General features: G+C 41.5%; 1 protein-coding gene across 1 annotated transcript in view; it reads right to left on the reverse strand.

Moving 5' to 3' along the window:
- Positions 1-20,313, reverse strand: part of LOC126210477 (probable ATP-dependent DNA helicase HFM1) — a 62,965-nt gene that overhangs the window by 41,075 nt on the left and 1,577 nt on the right. Inside the window, exon 2 of the mRNA XM_049939749.1 lies at positions 13,483-13,566. Coding sequence (XP_049795706.1) covers positions 13,483-13,566 — 84 coding nt within the window. The remainder of the gene's footprint in view (positions 1-13,482; positions 13,567-20,313) is intronic.

The following is a 20,313-nucleotide window of genomic DNA, read 5'->3' on the forward strand; positions in this document are numbered from 1 at the left end:
CTGATTCATTCCTCATCACTGTGATATAAGGATCATCAGATGAGGCACATTGTCTGTATTAAATAGACATTAACATATTTGCACGAGATAGTCTGTCCAACTCTAGTTTGAGGGCATCTTTAAGAGTCAAGGGAACCAGACGGGCTTTGAAAAAAATGTGGGGTCTTCATTGCTTTAAGAATGACATGAAAACTAAAATCAATTCTCTTCCCTAGTCCAGGTGAGAAAATTTGGGCATTTTTATCACAGAGATTAATTAAAGTTAAAAGAAAATCATACATAAAACATCAGACAGTTAAATCATGATGACCAGTTTTGGTTCCGTATAACAACCCTCTTCATATTTATAAGCAAGCAGAAAAAGAAATCACCACAGAAAAATTCTTAGCATAATAATATGTAGTTTAAAAATGTTACAGCCTACACAGTGTATGTAGGAAGAGCCTACACCTTTAGTAAAATGAACATACAACACAATTTGATAAAATTGTCTTGAGCTACCAGCCACGACAAACGATTTAAAGTCAATGAGCTTTCGACAGGGTACTCCTCGACCATTGTCAAGTGGTGACGTCTTTTGGTTGCTGCTATCACCCTTATGTAACTGCCCTTCCTTACATGGTGTCACTGGCGCTGGAGCAAACAGCTATGACATCACATAAGTCAGTGCGGCTATATAAGGACAGTAACAGCAATCAAAAGACAGTCACCATTTGACAATGACCAGGGAGTACTCCAGCAAAAGCTTACGGATTTTAAACCATTTGATGCAGCTGGAAGTTCAAGTGAATTTTATCAATGCATATCAAAACCATGCACTCTTATAATATATCACCTACATCTACATCTAAATCTACATCCATACTCTGCAAGCCACCTGACGGTGTGTGGCGGACGGTACCTTGAGTACCTCTATCGGTTCTCCCTTCTATTCCAGTCTCGTATTGTTTGTGGAAAGAAGGATTATCGGTATACTTCTGTGTGGGCTCTAATCTCTCTGATTTTATCCTCATGGTCTCTTCACGAGATATACGTAGGAGGGAGCAATATACTGCTTGACTCTTCGGTGAAGGTATGTTCTCGAAACTTCAACAAAAGCCCGTACCAAGCTACTGAGCGTCTCTCCTGTAGAGTCTTCCACTGGAGTTTATCTATCATCTCCGTAATGCTTTTGCGATTACTAAATGATCCTGTAACGAAGTGCGCTGCTCTCTGTTGGATCTTCTCTATCTCTTCTATCAACCCTATCTGGTACGGATCCCACACTGCTGAGCAGTATTCAAGCAGTGGGCAAACAAGTGTACTGTAACCTACTTCCTTTGTTTTCGGATTGCATTTCCTTAGGATTCTTCCAATGAATCTCAGTCTGGCATCTGCTTTACCAAAGATCAACTTTATATGATCATTCCATTTTAAATCACTCCTAATGCATACTCCCAGATAACTTATGGAATTAACTGCTTCCAGTTGCTGACCTGCTATTTTGTAGCTAAATGATAAGGAATCTATCTTTCTATGTATTCGCAGCACATTACACTTGTCTACATTGAGATTCAATTGCCATTCCCTGCACCATGCGTCAATTCGCTGCAGATCCTCCTGCATTTCAGTACAATTTTCCATTGTTACAACCTCTCGATATACCACAGCATCATCTGCAAAAAGCCTCAGTGAACTTCCGATGTCATCCACAAGGTCATTTATGTATATTGTGAATAGCAACGGTCCTACGACACTCCCCTGTGGCACACCTGAAATCACTCTTAATTCGGAAGACTTCTCTCCATTGAGAATGACATTCTGTGTTCTGTTATCTAGGAACTCTTCAATCCAATCACACAATCGGTCTGAAAGTCTATATGCTCTTACTTTGTTCACTAAACGACTGTGGGGAACTGTATCGAACGCCTTGCGAAAGTCAAGAAACCGGCATCTACCGGGGAACCCGTGTTTATGGCCCTGTGAGTCTCGTGGACAAATAGCGCGAGCTGGGTTTCACACGACCGTCTTTTTCGAAACCCATGCTGATTCCTACAGAGTAGATTTCTAGTCTCCAGAAAAGTCATTATACTCGAACATAATACGTGTTCCAAAATTCTACAACTGATCGATGTTAGAGATATAGGTCTATAGTTCTGCACATCTGTTCGATGTCCCTTCTTGAAAACGGGGATGACCTGTGCCCTTTTCCAATCCTTTGGAATGCTACGCTCTTCTAGAGACCTACGGTACACCGCTGCAAGAAGGGGGGCAAGTTCCTTCGTGTACTCTGTGTAAAATCGAACTGGTATCCCATCAGGTCCAGCAGCCTTTCCTCTTTTGAGTGATTTTAATTGTTTCTCTATCCCTCTGTCGTCTATTTTGAAATCTACCGTTATGTCATATGTGCGACAATCTAGAGAAGGAACTACAGTGCAGTCTTCCTCTGTGGAACAGCTTTGGAAAAAGACATTTAGTATTTCGGCCTTTAGTCTGTCATCCTCTGTTTCAGTACCATTTTGGTCACAGAGTGTCTGGACATTTTGTTTTGATCCACATACCGCTTTGACATAAGACCAAAATTTTTTAGGATTTTCTGCCAAGTCAGTACATAGAACTTTACTTTAGAATTCATTGAACGCCTCTCGCATAGCCCTCCTCACACTACATTTTGCTTCACGTAATTTTTGTTTGTCTTCAAGGCTTTGGCTATGTTTATGTTTCCTGGGAAGTTCCCTTTGCTTCCGCAGCAGTTTTCTAACTCGGTTGTTGTACCATGGTGGCTCTTTTCCATCTCTTATGATCTTGCTTGGCACATACTCATCTAACGCATATTGTACGATGGTTTTGAACTTTGTCCACTGATCCTCAACACTATCTGTACTTGAGACAAAACTTTCGTGTTGAGCCATCAGGTACTCTGTAATCTGTGTTTTGTCACTTTTGCTAAACAGAAAAATCTTCCTACCTTTTTGATATTTCTATTTACGGCTGAAATCATCGATGCAGTAACCGCTTTATGATCACTGATTCCCTGTTCTGCGTCAACTGTTTCAAATAGTTCGGGTCTGTTTGTCACCAGAAGGTCTAATATGTTATCTCCACGAGTCGGTTCCCTGTTTAACTGCTCAAAATAGTTTTCAGATAAAGCACGTAAAAAAATTTCACTGGATTCTTTGTCCCTGCCACCCGTTATGAACGTTTGAGTTTCCCAGTCTATATCCGGCAAATTAAAATCTCCACCCAGAACTATAACATGGTGGGAAAATCTACTCGAAATATTTTCCAAATTATCCTTCAGGTGCTCAGCCACAACAGCTGCTGAGCCAGGGGGCCTATAGAGACATCCAATTACCATGTCTCAGCCTGCTTTAACCGTGACCTTCACCCAAATTATTTCACATTTCGGATCTCCGTCAATTTCCTTCGATACTATTACACTTCTTAGTGCTATAAACACGCTTCCCCCTTCACTGTCCAGCCTGTCCCTGTGGTATACATTCCAATCTGAGTTTAGGATTTCATTACTGTTTACGTCTGGTTTCAGCCAACTTTCTGTCCCTAGTACTATATGGGCATTGTGACCGTTTATTAATGAAATCAGTTCTGGGACTTTTCTGTAGATGCTCCTGCAGTTTACTATTAGCACATTAATATTGTTATTCCCTGCCGCATTTCGCCTACTCCTACCTTGCCGCGTCTCAGGAGGCGTCTTGTTGGGCCTAGGGAGGGATTTCTCTAACCTAAAAAACCCACATGTGCACTCCACACGTACTCCGCTACCTTTGTAGCTGCTTCCAGCGTGTAGTGCACGCCTGACCTATTCAGGGGGACCCTACATTTCTCCACCCGATAGCGGAGGTCGAGAAATTTGCAACCCAGATCTCCGCAGAATCGTCTGAGCCTCTGGTTTAAGCCTTCTACTTGGCTCCAAACCAGAGGACTGCGATCGGTTCTGGGAACGATACTAAAAATAGTTAGCTCTGATTCCACCCTGCGAGCGAGGCTTTCCGCCTTCACCAATTCTGCCAACTGCCTGTACGAACTGAGGATGACCTCTGAACCCAGGCGGCAGGAGTCATTGGTGCCGACATGAGCAACAATTTGCAGTTGGGTGCACCCAGTGCTCTCTATCGCCGCCGGCAGGGCCTCCTCCACATCTCGGATGAAACCCCCCGGCAAGCAGACAGAGTGAACACTGGCCTTCTTCCCCGACCTTTCCGCTATTTCCCTAAGGGGCTCCATCATCCGCCTAAGTCACAATTGACTTTATAGCACTCTATGAATAACAATTTACATCTTTCAAAGTAACGTACTTATAACTCCACAGTAACAAACAACAACTATCTTAGCAACAAAAATGTTGCACATTAATCCAGATAATCATGAAATTTTAAAATAACAGGAGGAAACACAATTATATGACTGAGAACCTATCCTTTACAACAACATACCATTATAAAAGATATATCCTACGTAACTGTCAAATGACATGAAAGCATTAAAATTTTAGTGTAAAGTATAAAATATAAACACGTACCATAATCTTGTGAGACACAGACAAAAAATAGCAGGGTTAGTTGCATAAGTAAAGTTGCATTAATCATATGCATTTGTAAAACAGTTAATACAATGAGAAAGATCTATGCAATGGCAGCAAGAGTTACAAACTGTTCCACACCTGCAAAATGGTATGTAGTAATAGTAAGAGTTGAACCTATGTTAACAACAGTCACCAAAAAAAGGAGAAAACAATACACTGGTTGAGATGGGAGCAATCCATAATAACATACAAAATAGCCATATGTACTTGTTACTGACAGAAATCACACAAAATCAGCGCTACCAGATTGGCAAGTCATACCCACTTTAACTGTATTATGCAAGGAATTGCATACTTGATTATTAAGAATAAAGTTAATTTCAATAGGAAAAAATAAAAATTAAGTTTGTTCTTATTAATCACTCATTTTCCTGCAATGTGTAACTGCAGAACATGCATTAAAATTCTTTATTCATTCATCTCAATCTATGTAAATGTGTGTACTCATATGCCATTTGTTGATTACTGTTATCAGGCCAGTGTGATTACTTGAATAGTTCAGTCACTCTTAAAATGGGAACGTCTTGCCAGTCTGGCTGTGCTGGTTTTATTTAATTTCTGTAAACAATAAGTGCATATAATGTAACGATGACTATTTTATATGTTGCGATGGATTACTCTTGTGTCATTTACGGTATGGTTTTCTCCCTACTTTTATTAATGGTGTTAACATTTGTTTATATTTTAATATTGTTGTGTATTGTTTTACAAGTGTGGAACAGTTTGTAATTCTTGTTTCCATTGCATTATGCTTTCCAGTTGCATTATCTGTTTTACAAATGTGTATAATGGATGAGTGATGCAGTTTCACCTATGCAACTGTCTCACCTCTTTCTTAACTGTGTTACAAAATTGCGATATGTGTCGATATTTTTGGTGTTACACTAGAATTTTAATGCATTCATGTCATTTGACAGTTACATAGGATATGTCTTTTATATGTAGCATATTGTCATAAAGATAGATTCCCACTCTTTTAATTATATTTCCTTCTGTTATTTTGAAATTTCAAGATTATTTGGGTTCATGTACAATATTTATGTAGGTAAGATAATTGTTGTTTATTTCTGCAGGGTAATGACCTGGCTCAACCTTCATGATGCATTTAATATTAAAATTGTATTAGTGTGGTTGCTTTTTAGTACAAATGCTTGTTTTTGCATGATGTTCACTCTTGATACTGTTCAGTGCATATTTATCTGCATTAATAATTTGAGCCATATGTTAATTTGAAAGAAGTAAATTGTTATTCATAAAATGCTATAAAGTTAGTTTTGATGTATATTCATTTTACTAATGGAGTAGGCTCTCCCTGTATGTATTGCATTGGCTTAACATTTTTAGACTTGTGGCGGTTATTGACTGCAAGAGTAGACCACCTCATCTTTGAGAATGAACTTCTTTGAAAACTGTTGATCTCAGTGTGTTCCGAGATCTGTATTCGAGTGGATGTGTTTGTTCCGACATGATCAAAATAAAGTTAATTCATTATAAACGAGCGAATACTTAATGTTGGGTTCGATATTACTGCACGTAACATCTCGATCCCCACACTGGTGACCCCGACGCTCATGAACGATGCTAATGACACCCGAAATGTGTACTGGAACATCACCATGGACAAACAATGCAGCAACCCTTTGTCGGATTTCTACATCCATCGACTTCGCATCGCGCCGCATCTGGATGCAGTGTTCAGGAAGTGTAATTAGTGTGTAAATTCCCGACTCCTGTGTGAATATTGCTTTTTGGTAACTTTCGTCACCTTCTCACACATCGACAATGAAATCGAGGCACACATGTCGTCCATCGAAACCCGCTCAATGCGTTGATAATTTCACTTCTGGACAGTGCAGTGCTCCTTCGCCGATTAATTTGGACAATTTTGACTTGCTTTTGTCTAATGAGTTAACTTTGTGCAGTGCTTTGACATCAGACAATCATGCCAAACAATGGACTGCAACAAACGGGGACTATGTTGCAAATCCCAGTTCGCACGAACACTGAACTATGGTTAAATCGCAGGCCTGGTCGAATTCACAGGAACAATTTCATCAAGTTCATCCTACCGATCAACAACAATGCACCAATTACACCGATGACAATGCCAGCTGTTTCTCAGTGCAACACTGCATGTGCCACGCCTCCCTCTACACAGCACCTGAGCCGCACCGACTCTGCTTGACCACTACCAACAGCGACGTCACGGCCGCCGCCTGCTGGCTCACTGACCTCGACCCAGTCAAAACAAACAGCTGCGTGACATATGATCCCGCCACGGCTACCGTACCTGCATCTTGTCAACAACTCGCCGAGACAATGCACACTTACCGCCCGGCCATTCACTAATGGATCAAGCCTGCAACTTGTTCACCCACCCAGAAAACGATTTCAGCCATATCAATGCTACATACAGCAGTGAACGTGCTCTCACTCTGCTGCTGCTGAGTACTGAGTTTCACATTCGCGATCGCCCACAAGATCTCTTCTACTCGAACTGTTACGTCAATACTGTGCCGCCGACCTTGTCTTGTGTGCCAGGTTACCCTTTGATAGAGACAGATTTTGATTTTGACCCCATCTTATTCAGTGACACACAGCAGACTGTTTCACGACATACATTTTCGCCTGAACAACTGCAACAGCTACATGAGCAAATTGTGACATACAACTTGTTGGTACAAGATCAGTTACACATGCTGCAGCCGGCACCAACCAAGCACGACATGCAACGAGATGCATTTTCACCTGAACAACTGCAACAGCTACGTGAGCAAATTGCGACATACAACTTGTTGGTACAAGATCAGTTACAAATGCTGCAGCCGACACCGACCGAGCACGACATGCAATGAGATGCTCCTGTCATTGTTCCGCCTCCAACTGCTGACGATCCTTTGTCGTTACTAGCAGCTACAACTAATACCCTGACAATCACACTACATAGATCTATGTCCAAGATGTCACAACTGTCATCATCATGCCACCTCAAGTGGAAATTCTACGTTACTGATGTGATACAAGCAACTTATTTACGCCGCTGCCACCTTTCCTTGGTAGTTCCAGCCACTTCATTTCTCTGCCACGTCATAACCAGGCGCATTCCAGTGCTGCTTGCTTTGCCGCGCTCTTCACTACCTCCGCATTGTACGACCAACACATCTGCCGTTTCTGCTTCGATGAGTGAGCATCTTTCCGCTCCGGCACACAACCGTGCAGCAGTTTCACGCAAGCAGCTTGCAGCCTTACAACTCAACCACAGCCCCGACAGCGACAGCACACACGCAGCTCCAGTTCTATTGAACTGTGTCGCCTTTCTGCCAGGGACCAGTAGTTCATCTGCCGATTCAACGCCTTCACGTTCACATTATGTCTCATCGCCTTCCTGCTCCAACCATGGTTTCACCGACCACGTCCACCTTCCACCACCTCTCGCCATCACCATGCCTCATGCACAGGGCTCACGGCTACACCCCCCAACCTTCGATAACGGCTGTTTCGCACATCAAATCCTGCCATCTACCGCTGTAACACACTCACTGTCCACGGACTCTGAGGTGACGTTTCCGTCTACACCGAAGTCATCCACCGCCTAGGTCAGTCATGTGCAGCTTGCTGTTTTCTCCCCTGCTGCGACATCAAGTGCCTCTATAACTCCACCATTACTGTGAGTGTTGCTCATCCGGCATCTCTTACGCAACCTGTTAAGCCACAGGATGCTTGCTCCTTTGTCATACAGCCAATAACAAACTGTCACTGGACACAATGCACTTACCGCGGCGCTCACCGGCAAATACTTTGGCAATACATCGCATCGCATCTTTCATGCACTCCGTGCCTTTGATCGGATCAAAACCCTGCTGTGCCACATGGCCTCGGCATGACGATGTTCTCCCCACCGACATGCCGCCGCTTTCTGCTTCCACCGTGGCATCAGCAGCATGGCGTGGTCAACCTGTGGACACCTTCCGTGCCTCCTTCCCTCCGCTGGTCGTGCCTACCAAGACATCAAGAAACGGTCCGATCGCACCTCACATTAGCGCCTGCTGCAACACGATCGGTCACGCGCACCTGCGCCACCAGCCAGCCGGGTGCACACACGCCTCTCATCATTCTTACCATACTCCGTACTACTGGTGGGGGCTCTGTGGTGGTTATCGACTGCAAGAGTCGACTGCCTTATCTTTGAGAACGAACTTCTTTGAAAACTGTTGATCTCGGTATGTTCCAAACTCTGTATTTGAGCGGATGTTTTTGTTCCGACATGATCAAAATAAAATTAATTCCTTATAAACGAGTGAATACTTAATGTTGAGTTCGATATTACCGCATGTAACATCTCAATCCCCACAGACTATATATTAGAATGTTAAGAATTCCTCTAAGGCAATTTCTTTTTCAGCCTGTTTACAGATATGAATGTAGTTACACAAAACCAAAAATAGTTATCATATTTTAGTTGTCTAATATAAAATGTGGTCTAGACACTAAAGGGTTTTTGTACAACTTTTTTTTTTTGTATTTTAATAAATTACTGTAAGACGGCTGTCTCTTTTCCTGATAATATCAGGTTTCACAAATTAGCATAGAGAGTCTTTTCAAAGAAACCTTGGATTACTACAGGTATTAAAGTGTCTTCAGAAAGAAAAAGAAAACTGTATGAGATAGCAAGAACTAGTAAAGATCCAGAAGTAGTTTTACACTTTAAAGATTATTGTAACACACTGAGAAAAGTTGTAAGGAAATCAAGAAATATGTATCGTAGAGAAGAAATTAACAACTCCAGCCATAAAATCAAATCAATATGGAATGTTTTTAGTAGGGAGACAGGAAAAGTAACCACTGGGGTAGGTAGTATTACTGTTAAAGTGAATGAGATCATCTTAACCAACAGTACACAGGTAGCCAATGCATTTAACGATCACTTCTTAAGTGCAAGAGAAAAAATTGGTGAGAATAGTTCAAAAGAAAAAGCCAAGCAGTACATGGAAGAGTCAGTTTTGAAAAATTTTAGGCAGATTAAGTTTCATCTAACAACCACTTGTGAAATAAGGAAAATTATTTAATCTTTGAAAAATAACTGTTCTGTTGGAGTAGATGACATCTCTAACAATTTATTAAAACAATGTGGAGCAATTACAGCTGATGTTTTGAGTCACATATGTAATGCATCACTGACTCAGGGTATTTTTCCAGACAGGTTAAAATATGCCATTGTCAGGCCTCTCTACAAAAAGGGAGAAACCACAGATGTCAGTAATTACTGGCCAGTATCCTTGCTTACAGCATTTTCAAAAATCTTTGAGAAAATAATGTACTCAAGAGTTGTTAGCCATCACAACAGTGATGGAATACTTAATAAATCACAGTTCGGATATCAGAAATACTGTTCCACTGAGACAGCAATATACAGTTTCACTGTCCACATAATAGAGTCTTTAAATAATAAAATGTCACCAGTAGGAATATTCTGTGACTTATCCAAAGCATTTGATTGTGTGAATCATGACATTATGTTAGAGAAATCACAATTCTATGGTATAAATGGAACAGCATATGAGTCGTTTAAGTCATATCTACAGAACAGGAAGCAATAAGTCTCTTTATATGCTTCAAGTGATTCAAAAGAATTTGCCACTTCATCTAACTGGGGTGAAATTACATTAAGTGTTCCACAAGGTCCGATCATGGGTCCCCTCCTGTTCTTGATATATGTGAATGACCTCCCTTCTTATGTGAAACAAGATGCTGAACTGACTAATGTTTGCTAATGATAAAAGTATAATTATTAATCCAGTAATAGAAAGTCTGATAGAAAATGATAGAAATTAGGTCTTTGGAAAAGTTATTAATTGGTTTTCTGCAAATGGGCTTGCTCTGAACTTTGAAAAGACACAGTATATCCAATTTTCAGCTGCAAAAAGTATAATTCTTTCAATAAACATAACACATCAAAAGAAGTCAATAGCCAGGATAGAGCATACTAAGTTTTTGGGTGTACATATAGATGAGAATCTTAATTGGAAAAGTCATATTTTGGATCTCCTAAAGCGACTAGGTTCAGCAACTTTGCAATCAGAATAATTGCCAATTTTGAGGATGTAGAAATTAGTAAGCTAACATACTTTGCATATTTCCGCTCTCTGATGTCATACGGAATAATATTCTCGGGCAACTCAACACTTAGGCAAAAGGTATTCACTGCTCAAAAGAAAGTAGTTAGAATAATGTGTGGGGTTCATAGTCGCACATCTTGTAGGCATCTGTTTAAAAGGTTAGGAATTCTTACAACTGCTTCACAGTACATTTACTCAGTAATGAAATTATTTCTCAACAACATGGGCTAGTTTAAAATCAACAATGACATTCATGATTACAATACCAGAAAAAAGAAAGACCTACACTATCCTTTACTTAACTTATCTTTGGCACAGAAAGCGGTAAAATATGCTGCTATAAAACTTTTTGATAAATTACCAGATGAAATAAAATGTCTGACAGAAAGCAGTAACAGTTCCAAAAAAAAAAAAAAAAAAAAAAAAAAAACTGAAATCATACCTCCTTGACAACTCCTTCTACACCACAGATGAATTCTTGAATATGAGTAAGTAAATATGGAGTTATAATACATTCATTTTGTGCCATTTAAGGGAATGGGATAGATAATAGAAATATTTAGATATAACACTATAATGCAAAAAAGAAAGAAAAAAACTTGTTTCCTGTGTGCCTTTCTCGTGCATTTGACATGTTCCACATCATAATGGTTTTTCCATGCTATTGATCAATGGAACACGTAACTAACTACAAATTGAGCGTCGTGCTTACACAAAAGCAGTCTTAAGGCTTGGAAGTAAAATTCACTTTAAATGTTGTTCGTAAACGAAACTGAAATCGTCATGTACATTAAAATCTATATATATTCATCCGATATTCATCCGATATATTCATCCGATTGCCATGAAACTTTGGTGAGTTGTTCTCCAAACGAACCGAAAAGGTAATGGACAATGTTTCAACAGTTATGACAATGCAACATGCTTAGCGCAACTGATTAGGTCAAGGCTTGTCATGCAGCAGACCCGGATCCGATTCTCACTGCTCGCAATTTTTTTTTTCATTCCCTGTGATGTTAAACTATTAATTATACAATTTAAATATACTTAAACAGGTCATATAGTATAACGTAACTGTCAATCTCTATATATAAAAATGAATGTATGTTTGTCTGCCCTCTCTGCGTTCCCAAATCATTCATCCGATTGCGATGAAATTTTGGTGATTTGTTCTCCGTACGCCCACGAAGATTCCTAGGCGGGGGGGGGGGGGGGGGGGGGAAAGAAAAGTAAGACACATTCTTGAGGAGATATGATGTCATAAACAACGAAATGCCACCGCGGGAAAATACCCAGATTTATGCATCCACTATTTGAGAATGAGAGCACTTAGCGACTAGAAACAAACGTTACATACAATTTGAAAATTTTACGAATATTTTTCTCGCTGACACCCCCCACAAAATAATGAAAGAAAAAAAAGGTGGTCGCTTACTACATTTTCTCAGTACATACCGTAAATCTGCCGCAGTAGGCATGACGTTTTAATGTACTTTTTCGTTACTATTAACTCTAATTTCAACATATTTCGCATACAGTATCCACATATATCAGTAAATGCGCCGGCAAATTTATGTCTCTTTACGACATATAATTCAGGAGATATGACGAGGTAAACATCGAGATGCGTGAAAAAGTGCCGCATCAGGCATGACTTTTTTTTCTATTATTTCTTCACTACTAACACTATTCGCAACACGTTTCGCAAACGTGTTAAAAAAAGTATATAAAACCACGCAGAGCAGTACATCGCAAAACAATAACGAAGGAGATGACAATGGCTACCTTGTACAACACAGCTACGTAATGTTGGCAGCAGTCGAAACTGCGTGCCTCCCGAAGCCTCCAGACGTTTACCGACTTCTGCCGATTCGGAACTAGGGAGAGGTCTGCCATCTAAAAGTTTACACACTGTAACTAACTTAAGGTAGTACAAGACCCTTGATACTGCACAGCATGTGCTGTCTCATGAACCATAAATTCAAAAGTCTTGAAAGAGTTTATCTCAAGAACATTGTCCACTTTGGGGTCAGATAGATAAGGGACTAATACTGGAAACTTTCCCCACAAAGGCACATGGTTGCATCGATAAGCCCAAAGATTTGTCTTGGCTGCCTGCAATGGTAGTGAACCTAAACTTTAGTAAGAAGATTGTTTAGCAATCATGCAGAAACACTGGTGTCCAAAAGGAACCTCAATGGGTGTTTGCTAGTGAATGTATTCAACTAAATTTTCTGGGTTGTGGCTTGAGAAGTCAGAAATTCCATAAGCTGCTCATTAACTTCTGCAGCTTGGGATGTGTTTGCTGCAGAACCACTAAAACATACCTCTTGCAAGTATCTCTTTTTGCTGCCCTGTGGGAAATTGCACATGCGTGGGACTTTATGCTGTGTATGTGGTGAAGGCAGCAATATTTACAGTGAGGCAATGTCATTACTCCTGGTGTTGCTAATCATCACTGGTGTAGTTCTTAATGGGACTGCCCTAACTGGGGAGCAGATGAAGGCCTTGCCAGAGATGACATGAAGCCCATGTGACTGGTGCCAGAGATCTGACTGCCACTTCACCTTCTTATGTTGTAAACACACTTCAGGCCGTGTGAGCAGTTTCATGGACTTGAGCTATTCACCTTAGTTCTATATGAGAAAGGTCAGTTTTCCTCAATATGTGATTTCTCGCTTTCAAATGAGGTATGTGTCACATAGTAACATCCTTGATTACAGAATTTGCAAAGCAAATATGTGAAATTTAATTTGGATTTTCAGAGCATTTGAAATTACTTACCTGTGTATAGGACATCTTCCAGGAGCTTTGATTGCATTACATTGAAGGAAGGGTATGATGAAAATATTTGTTGATATTGTTCAGCTGAATATTGTTAAGGAATTGATTATATAATTGGTTAATTTCAAACAGACTTCCTACAGAGTATCTTATCATGGCATTTATTTACACATCTCAATGGGCAATAAAAAATATACTAACCAGATGAAAAGAGACAGAAATATGGTAAAAAATTATAGATTTTGGAAAGAGAGGCTTTCACAACCAGAAAACAGATGGAAAAAGTTGAAAAAAATGAAACATTTCATCAGTTGTGGGGATATTACACTCCAGTTGCTTACAATTCTTTCCTCTATTTTGCTAGAAATAGAGAGACTTTGGCTCTAAAATTTATCATTTTTTCCTTTTTTATGTCCATTTCATAAATTTATCCTCTTCTTCCTGCAGGCAATGTGACATGTTTCTGTACACCTTATGGTGGAGTAATGGAGGTTACTGTTAGTGTCTGATCAGATGGTGAATGCTCACTGAAAACAAGCTCTTTGATGCATAGATAACAATGGAGTGTGACAAACATAGATCACCATTGATGATAGAATGAGCAGTGCTCTATCTTCGAATTTGGTGAACTTTTGATCTTATTGTGAACTATGTTTTGTATCTGCTAAATATGTGTTGTTTGCTAGTTGCTGTGCATAATAAAGACTTTGTAATCGTAACTAGAAGCTTGGCAGTGTTGATATAATACTGACAGATGTATTGTTGTTATTGATGCCCTATTATTTTTTAACCATTTTCATTGACTCACTGATTTTTGTTTGGACCTCTTTTACTCCATTATCCACCCAGTTAATGCATAAATATATGAGACATTACTCTATATGAATAAATAAAGTCATAAAGTTTTATTACCACTTTCAAAAAATGAAGTTGCATAATTAACTCTTAGCATGTTTTCAGGTACATGTCTGCATTCAAGATGCACACTAAAATCCGTGCACCACCGTACTCTAGCATGCTGCTAGAGGAATTAAAATAAAAGTCACAACTTGTTGTTAAAGTGAAGTGCCAGTGTCATGCAGTTTATCAATAGGCTACACCATTTTGTTTTGGCTCCATTAACAGTGTGCTTCAGTACAGTGGCATAGAGATTACAGTATGTACCAGGGTTGCACACATGGACCAACAAACAAACATAAAATTAATTACATAACTTTATTTTTTTTTTATGTGATAATTAAAACTTTATGGCCAACCCTCACATATAGTCTCTATAATTCATTTTAAAATAAATAAGTAACAAAAATCATTATTAGCAATAATATAGACATTTATGTGTAATTTTATACAGAAAATTTAATATAAAAACTACGTTGGGACACAAGCTCTATGGATTTCCGTCCCCAAGAATATCGCTGCAAAAACAGTACCTCTGGACCTTGGGCAGTGTGTTATGAGATACCAAGTGTTTAAGTTGTATCTGTCCATATAACAAGTATAAATAAATATTGTGTATGTGAAACAGTAATGTTCACAGTCATTACATATCATGAACATTGTATTCATTTCCCAAATCCTACATTGGTGACCCCGAGTTTTTTGACAACCACACCACGACAATTTCATGTGACATGTTGCTCGACCTCCACCCAACGTGAAAACCCAACACCTTACTGACGTGGATCCTACACACACCGATGGTCAGCCAGCTATGGTCAGTGACAGCAAGTGTTGCGAGTGTTTACCTAATGACTTTTCACTGCTACAAGAAGAAAATAGCAATACTTCTGTGTTTAATATCCACACAACAGTACAAACATTGTCACATCAGCACACACATAAGGACTATGATACTGAACTTCCATCAACCACAGTGTGTTTAAGAAACCCTGAAAATAGTGCCACAAGTACTTATGTGGACACTAACCTAGTCAGACTACACAACGAAGGGACAATGACAGTCGGCAGGAATGAGTAATGGCGCTACCCTACTGCCCCTACCATTCTCGAGTGCAGTATTCCAATTGATATACATTCAGCTAGTACTAATGCTACTCACACGTCTCTCTATCAACTGAGCGACTCTAACATTATTCAGATGTCAGGCACAGTGACATAACAAACGGCGAACTATCAGTGAAAACAAACAAACATGTACGTCAGTGTACTTGGTGGTCTCAGGCACAGATAGTGCCAGTTAACAGTGATTTTGAACAGGATGGTATTTTTCTGCAAACAGCTTCCATTCTCACGTGTCACACTGGTGACGTCATGGAAGCTGTGCCATGTATCACAGTACATGACGTCACAGCCCTGCTGGCTGCACCCCTCCCCACACCCCAGCTTGCACTGGGATAAGCTCATGCCCACTGTGTGCTGTTATGGATGCATGACACAACTATTTTACCATGACCACACATCAACAACTACCAGGATGCCACAAGAGACACATCAAAAGCACTACAACCGCAAGATGGATATCAGAATTACAACCTGACCTCTACACGACCCACACTGACAATGAAGGGCATAAAGTTCTTGCCAGACATCACCACCATGCCTACAGTGAAACCCATACCACGTGGGCTGATGATCTACCACAAATTTATGGAGCTGACGATGATTACACAACACGCCGTGATCCTATGGGCACACTGCACAGACCTCCCATGCTTCGATGACCTCCGACCGACTGTGACTTCACCCCAGCTACTGCAACATGCATTATGACTGAGGGGTGCAATGCCATTAACACAGACTTACTTCCTGCATCACCCATGCTGCACACTGCGTTTCATTACAACAACACCGCAGCAACTGCCATGCCCGCGATGCGACTAACAAAACAGTGTGCACACTGGACACACTGACAAACACTGCCAGAAAACTGTGATATCCAACAGAATTATACTTCTCCTCAGTCTGCTGATGTCTCTATACATCACACAGATGACATCACAGAGATATCAGCCACACCGTGACACTTGCCACTCCACAGGCATGACATCACTACCCGGCCAGCCACGGCGCATGCTGGACCACAGCTCCAATCGGAATATCACACCATACCATGCCGACAAGTACAGCAAACAGTGGCCGTACCTCATCAGGTCACCACAGTCAGTCCAAGCAGTGCCATGCAATTACAGCACTTTGACAACTCAGTGGGACCAACACAAAATTACCACTACAGAAACCACCCACCGTCTATCAAACGCCACCTGCCACCCATTCACACAGACTCACTAGAAGTGCAGTTTGCTCTATGCAAATTATGATAAGGACAGCAGGGATTGAGGACAACCACAGAAACCTGTTAATACTTATCAATCATCTCAGTGAACAAGTGGATCTCACCACCGATCTACTACTAAGTACTCTGACTGTACATGAGTATGAGACGGTGAAGCCACTAATATTGTAACAATTATCATGCACACCGAAGCAACAACTGCACCTCGCCATAACTGAGATGACACTGGGCGATGACACACCATTGGCATTATGGCACAAACTGTGCCTGAAAATTGATAACAACCTACTATCAGACGGGCTTTATGGCCATTATTGTTACTCAAGCTCCCAGAGCAAATACAGGCAGCACTTCTAGTACATGTGGACACACGATTGGAAATGCACTTACAACTGGTCGATAGGATGCTAGCGCTCGCACATCACTGGACACTAACCAGTGCTAGGACACCTATCTACTACTACCATGCCAGCGACGCACATGGTGCACAATAGACAAGGATGGCAGCAGTGGAAGACACAGCACAAAAGACTGCTTGCAGACCCCAGGAAACCCCCCTCCTCCTCCTTGCAACTGAACCCCAGGTGCCTTGCAGGCCACAACTGCTGCAGTGCTGCAACAATCATGGCACAGGCACCCAGCTCTTGCAGGAAATAAACAAACAATGGAGATGGCCAATGCCTGGGCCGCCACAACACAGCCCAGCCAAAATGAAAACAACAAGCGGCTACTGCTGGTTCCGTGTGCATTTCAGCACCAACATATGCTACTGCCAATAGCCATGCGGCTACCCAAACTACACCAGTGGACTATCCCAAGGTGCACCAGCCTACCTCCCTACAACAAGCTGCCTTTCTACCAGAGATACCAAAGCACATAACAACCACACAAATGGGCAGACAGCGCACAACTGTTTGTTTACGACACCTGGATACACCAGTACCTGCTGGTCAATAAGGGCATGGACATCAGCATGCTACCCCCACATCTCACCACAGGAGATCACAAGTGCTCAATCATACAACTCTGAGTGGCAAATGATTCAATATACCAGTAATGGGGACAACCTCCACGATGCTCTGGCGAGATGACCACACATCACGTCCATGGACTTTCGTTGTGGCCAAAACGGTGGAACTAGTGCTCAGAGTGGACTTCTTCCATCATTACTGCCTCATCCCAGATCTCAGCAGGGTATTATTACAACGCGACGGACTACACTCTATAGGGGACCTCTGTAGTGACAGTCTGCTGTCCACCATAGACCCTCCTCCTCCACCACTAGACATGGAGACTGCAGTGGATCTTGCATTACAGCATGCAACAGTTTGTGATGAACTCCACGAAAAGATCATGGCCTATGCGAACAACAAAACTTGTATAGGGAACGAGCAGCTATACATCTGCATCACGAACTGGGCAGCCAACTGCAATGATTCCGGCAGCAACTACAGACAGCCCAGTGCACTTGAGAGCCAAGGGATAACTGTAAAACCACTAGCACAGATACACAGGTTAGTACAGTGCCTATTATACTTGAAGATACAGCTCTCACAAGCGGGTTGAACAGTGACACTGTTTACACTCTCGAGAGCAGGTCAAATAGTGACAGTGTTTCAGTTCTCATGAGCGCGTTACCCACTGACAAGGCTACCACACCTGTGAACAGATCAGACAACAGGATTTTGCAACCTGGACCACTCCTACCAAACAAAACAGTCTGCATAGTTACAAACCACTCATCCACAGAATTAGTACGACTCTGGGACTGCCTGTATGCTGCCGCCCCCGCTGCCTAAGCGCCCCCCCCCCCCCCCCCCCCCCCAAACTCAGGGCAGCCATTGAAGAATTTCTCCAGGACAGTATAATCAGGCCTTTGGATAATGCATAAGCATCACCTGTCACTATGTGGCCAAAGAATGACGGTACATGGTGCCTCAGCAGCGACTGCTGGTACCCCAATGCCAGAACGATTATACAAGGGTTGGAACTTAAATAGGGGCAACTATTTATTCACAACCAATACAAAAGAGTTACATGTTTGCACCTGTTACTGTCCTTTAAAATAGACACCAGCGTTAGGTAGAACTCATTGCCAGTGTTGTGGAAGGCATAGTATACTGTTACCAGAGCCTGTTCTGTTAATGGTGTGAATGGAGAGGCCTACTGCCTGTCGAATCTCTGGAACAGTTCTGAAGCGAATGCCACAAAGTGGTTCCTTCATCTTCAGAATCAAATCAAAGTCACAAGAACTTAAGTCTGGGGAGTATGGTGGATGGTACAGTACTTCCCAGTCCCATCGACTGAACAGAACAGCCACAGCTTGCGCTGGATGCGCCCGTGCATTGTCGAGCATAATGATGGGTGGATTGCATAAAAAGTGTTGCCGCTTCTTTGACAAAGCTGATCGCAGGTGATGCTCCAAAAATGAACAGTAATACTGTGCACTTGATTCCAAAGATGAAGGTACCACTTCGTGGAATTCGCTTCAGAACTGTTCCAGAGATTCAACAGGCAGTAGGCCGCTCCATTCGCACCATCAACAGAACAGGCACTGCTAATGGTATACTATGACTTCCACATCGCTGGCAATGGGTTCTACACAACACTGGTGACTACTTTGAAGGACAGTAACAGGTGCAAACATGTAACTCTTTTGTATCGGTTGTGAATAAGTAGTTGCCACTATTTAAGTTCCAACCCTCGTAGATAGCTACCCAGTCCCGAATACCCAAGATTTCGCACACGAGTTGGCATACTGGACTGTAAAAGAGCATACTCCCAAATACCTGTGGCCTGGAGGACGTTCACAAAACGGTCATTATCACTCCATTTGGTTTAGATGAATACTTATTCATGCCATTTACATTGAAAAACACCACACAGATGTGGCAAAGATTCATTGATGGGTCGTTTTTCAATGTGTCACACTGTCACTGCTATTTAGATGATTTAATTGTATTCTCAAAATCCACAGAGGAACACGAACAACACCTGTGTGGAGTATAGGACAAGCTGTCACAACACGGGGTGGAAATTAATAATGACAAATGCCAACTGCAACAGCTTTGTGTCACGTTCGTTGGCCATTTAGTCAATGCAACAGGCATATGGCCCAAACAGGACAAAATTGAGTAGATTATTAACTGGTGTCCTGCCACAAATTACTAAGAACTACATAGAACTACGTAAATTTCTCAACGTTGTCAATTTCTACTGATGACACTTACCCCATGAAACTCTGCATCCCACCACAGAAGCTCTACAGGGGAAAAATACAGTGGGAAAGAGGAAGCTAACATGGGCAGCTTAGATGTAAACTCCATTGGACAACATTAAAGCTCAACTAGCCCACACCGTCACACTTGCACTACCTTCACCGGATTCTTATCTTATCATTACATCAGACACGTGAGACCAAGTGATAGGTACTGTATTACAGCAGGAAGTGCCATGGATGACATAACCTCTCTGTTTTTTCTCAAGGAAACTGAGAGAATCTCAGAGGATGTGGTCAACCTTAGACCACGAACTACTGCCTATGTACAAAGTGGTGTGCTATACCGCGGCGATATTGA

Source organism: Schistocerca nitens, chromosome 1 (assembly GCF_023898315.1).
Source record: "Schistocerca nitens isolate TAMUIC-IGC-003100 chromosome 1, iqSchNite1.1, whole genome shotgun sequence".
NCBI classification, from domain to species: Eukaryota; Metazoa; Arthropoda; class Insecta; order Orthoptera; family Acrididae; genus Schistocerca; species Schistocerca nitens.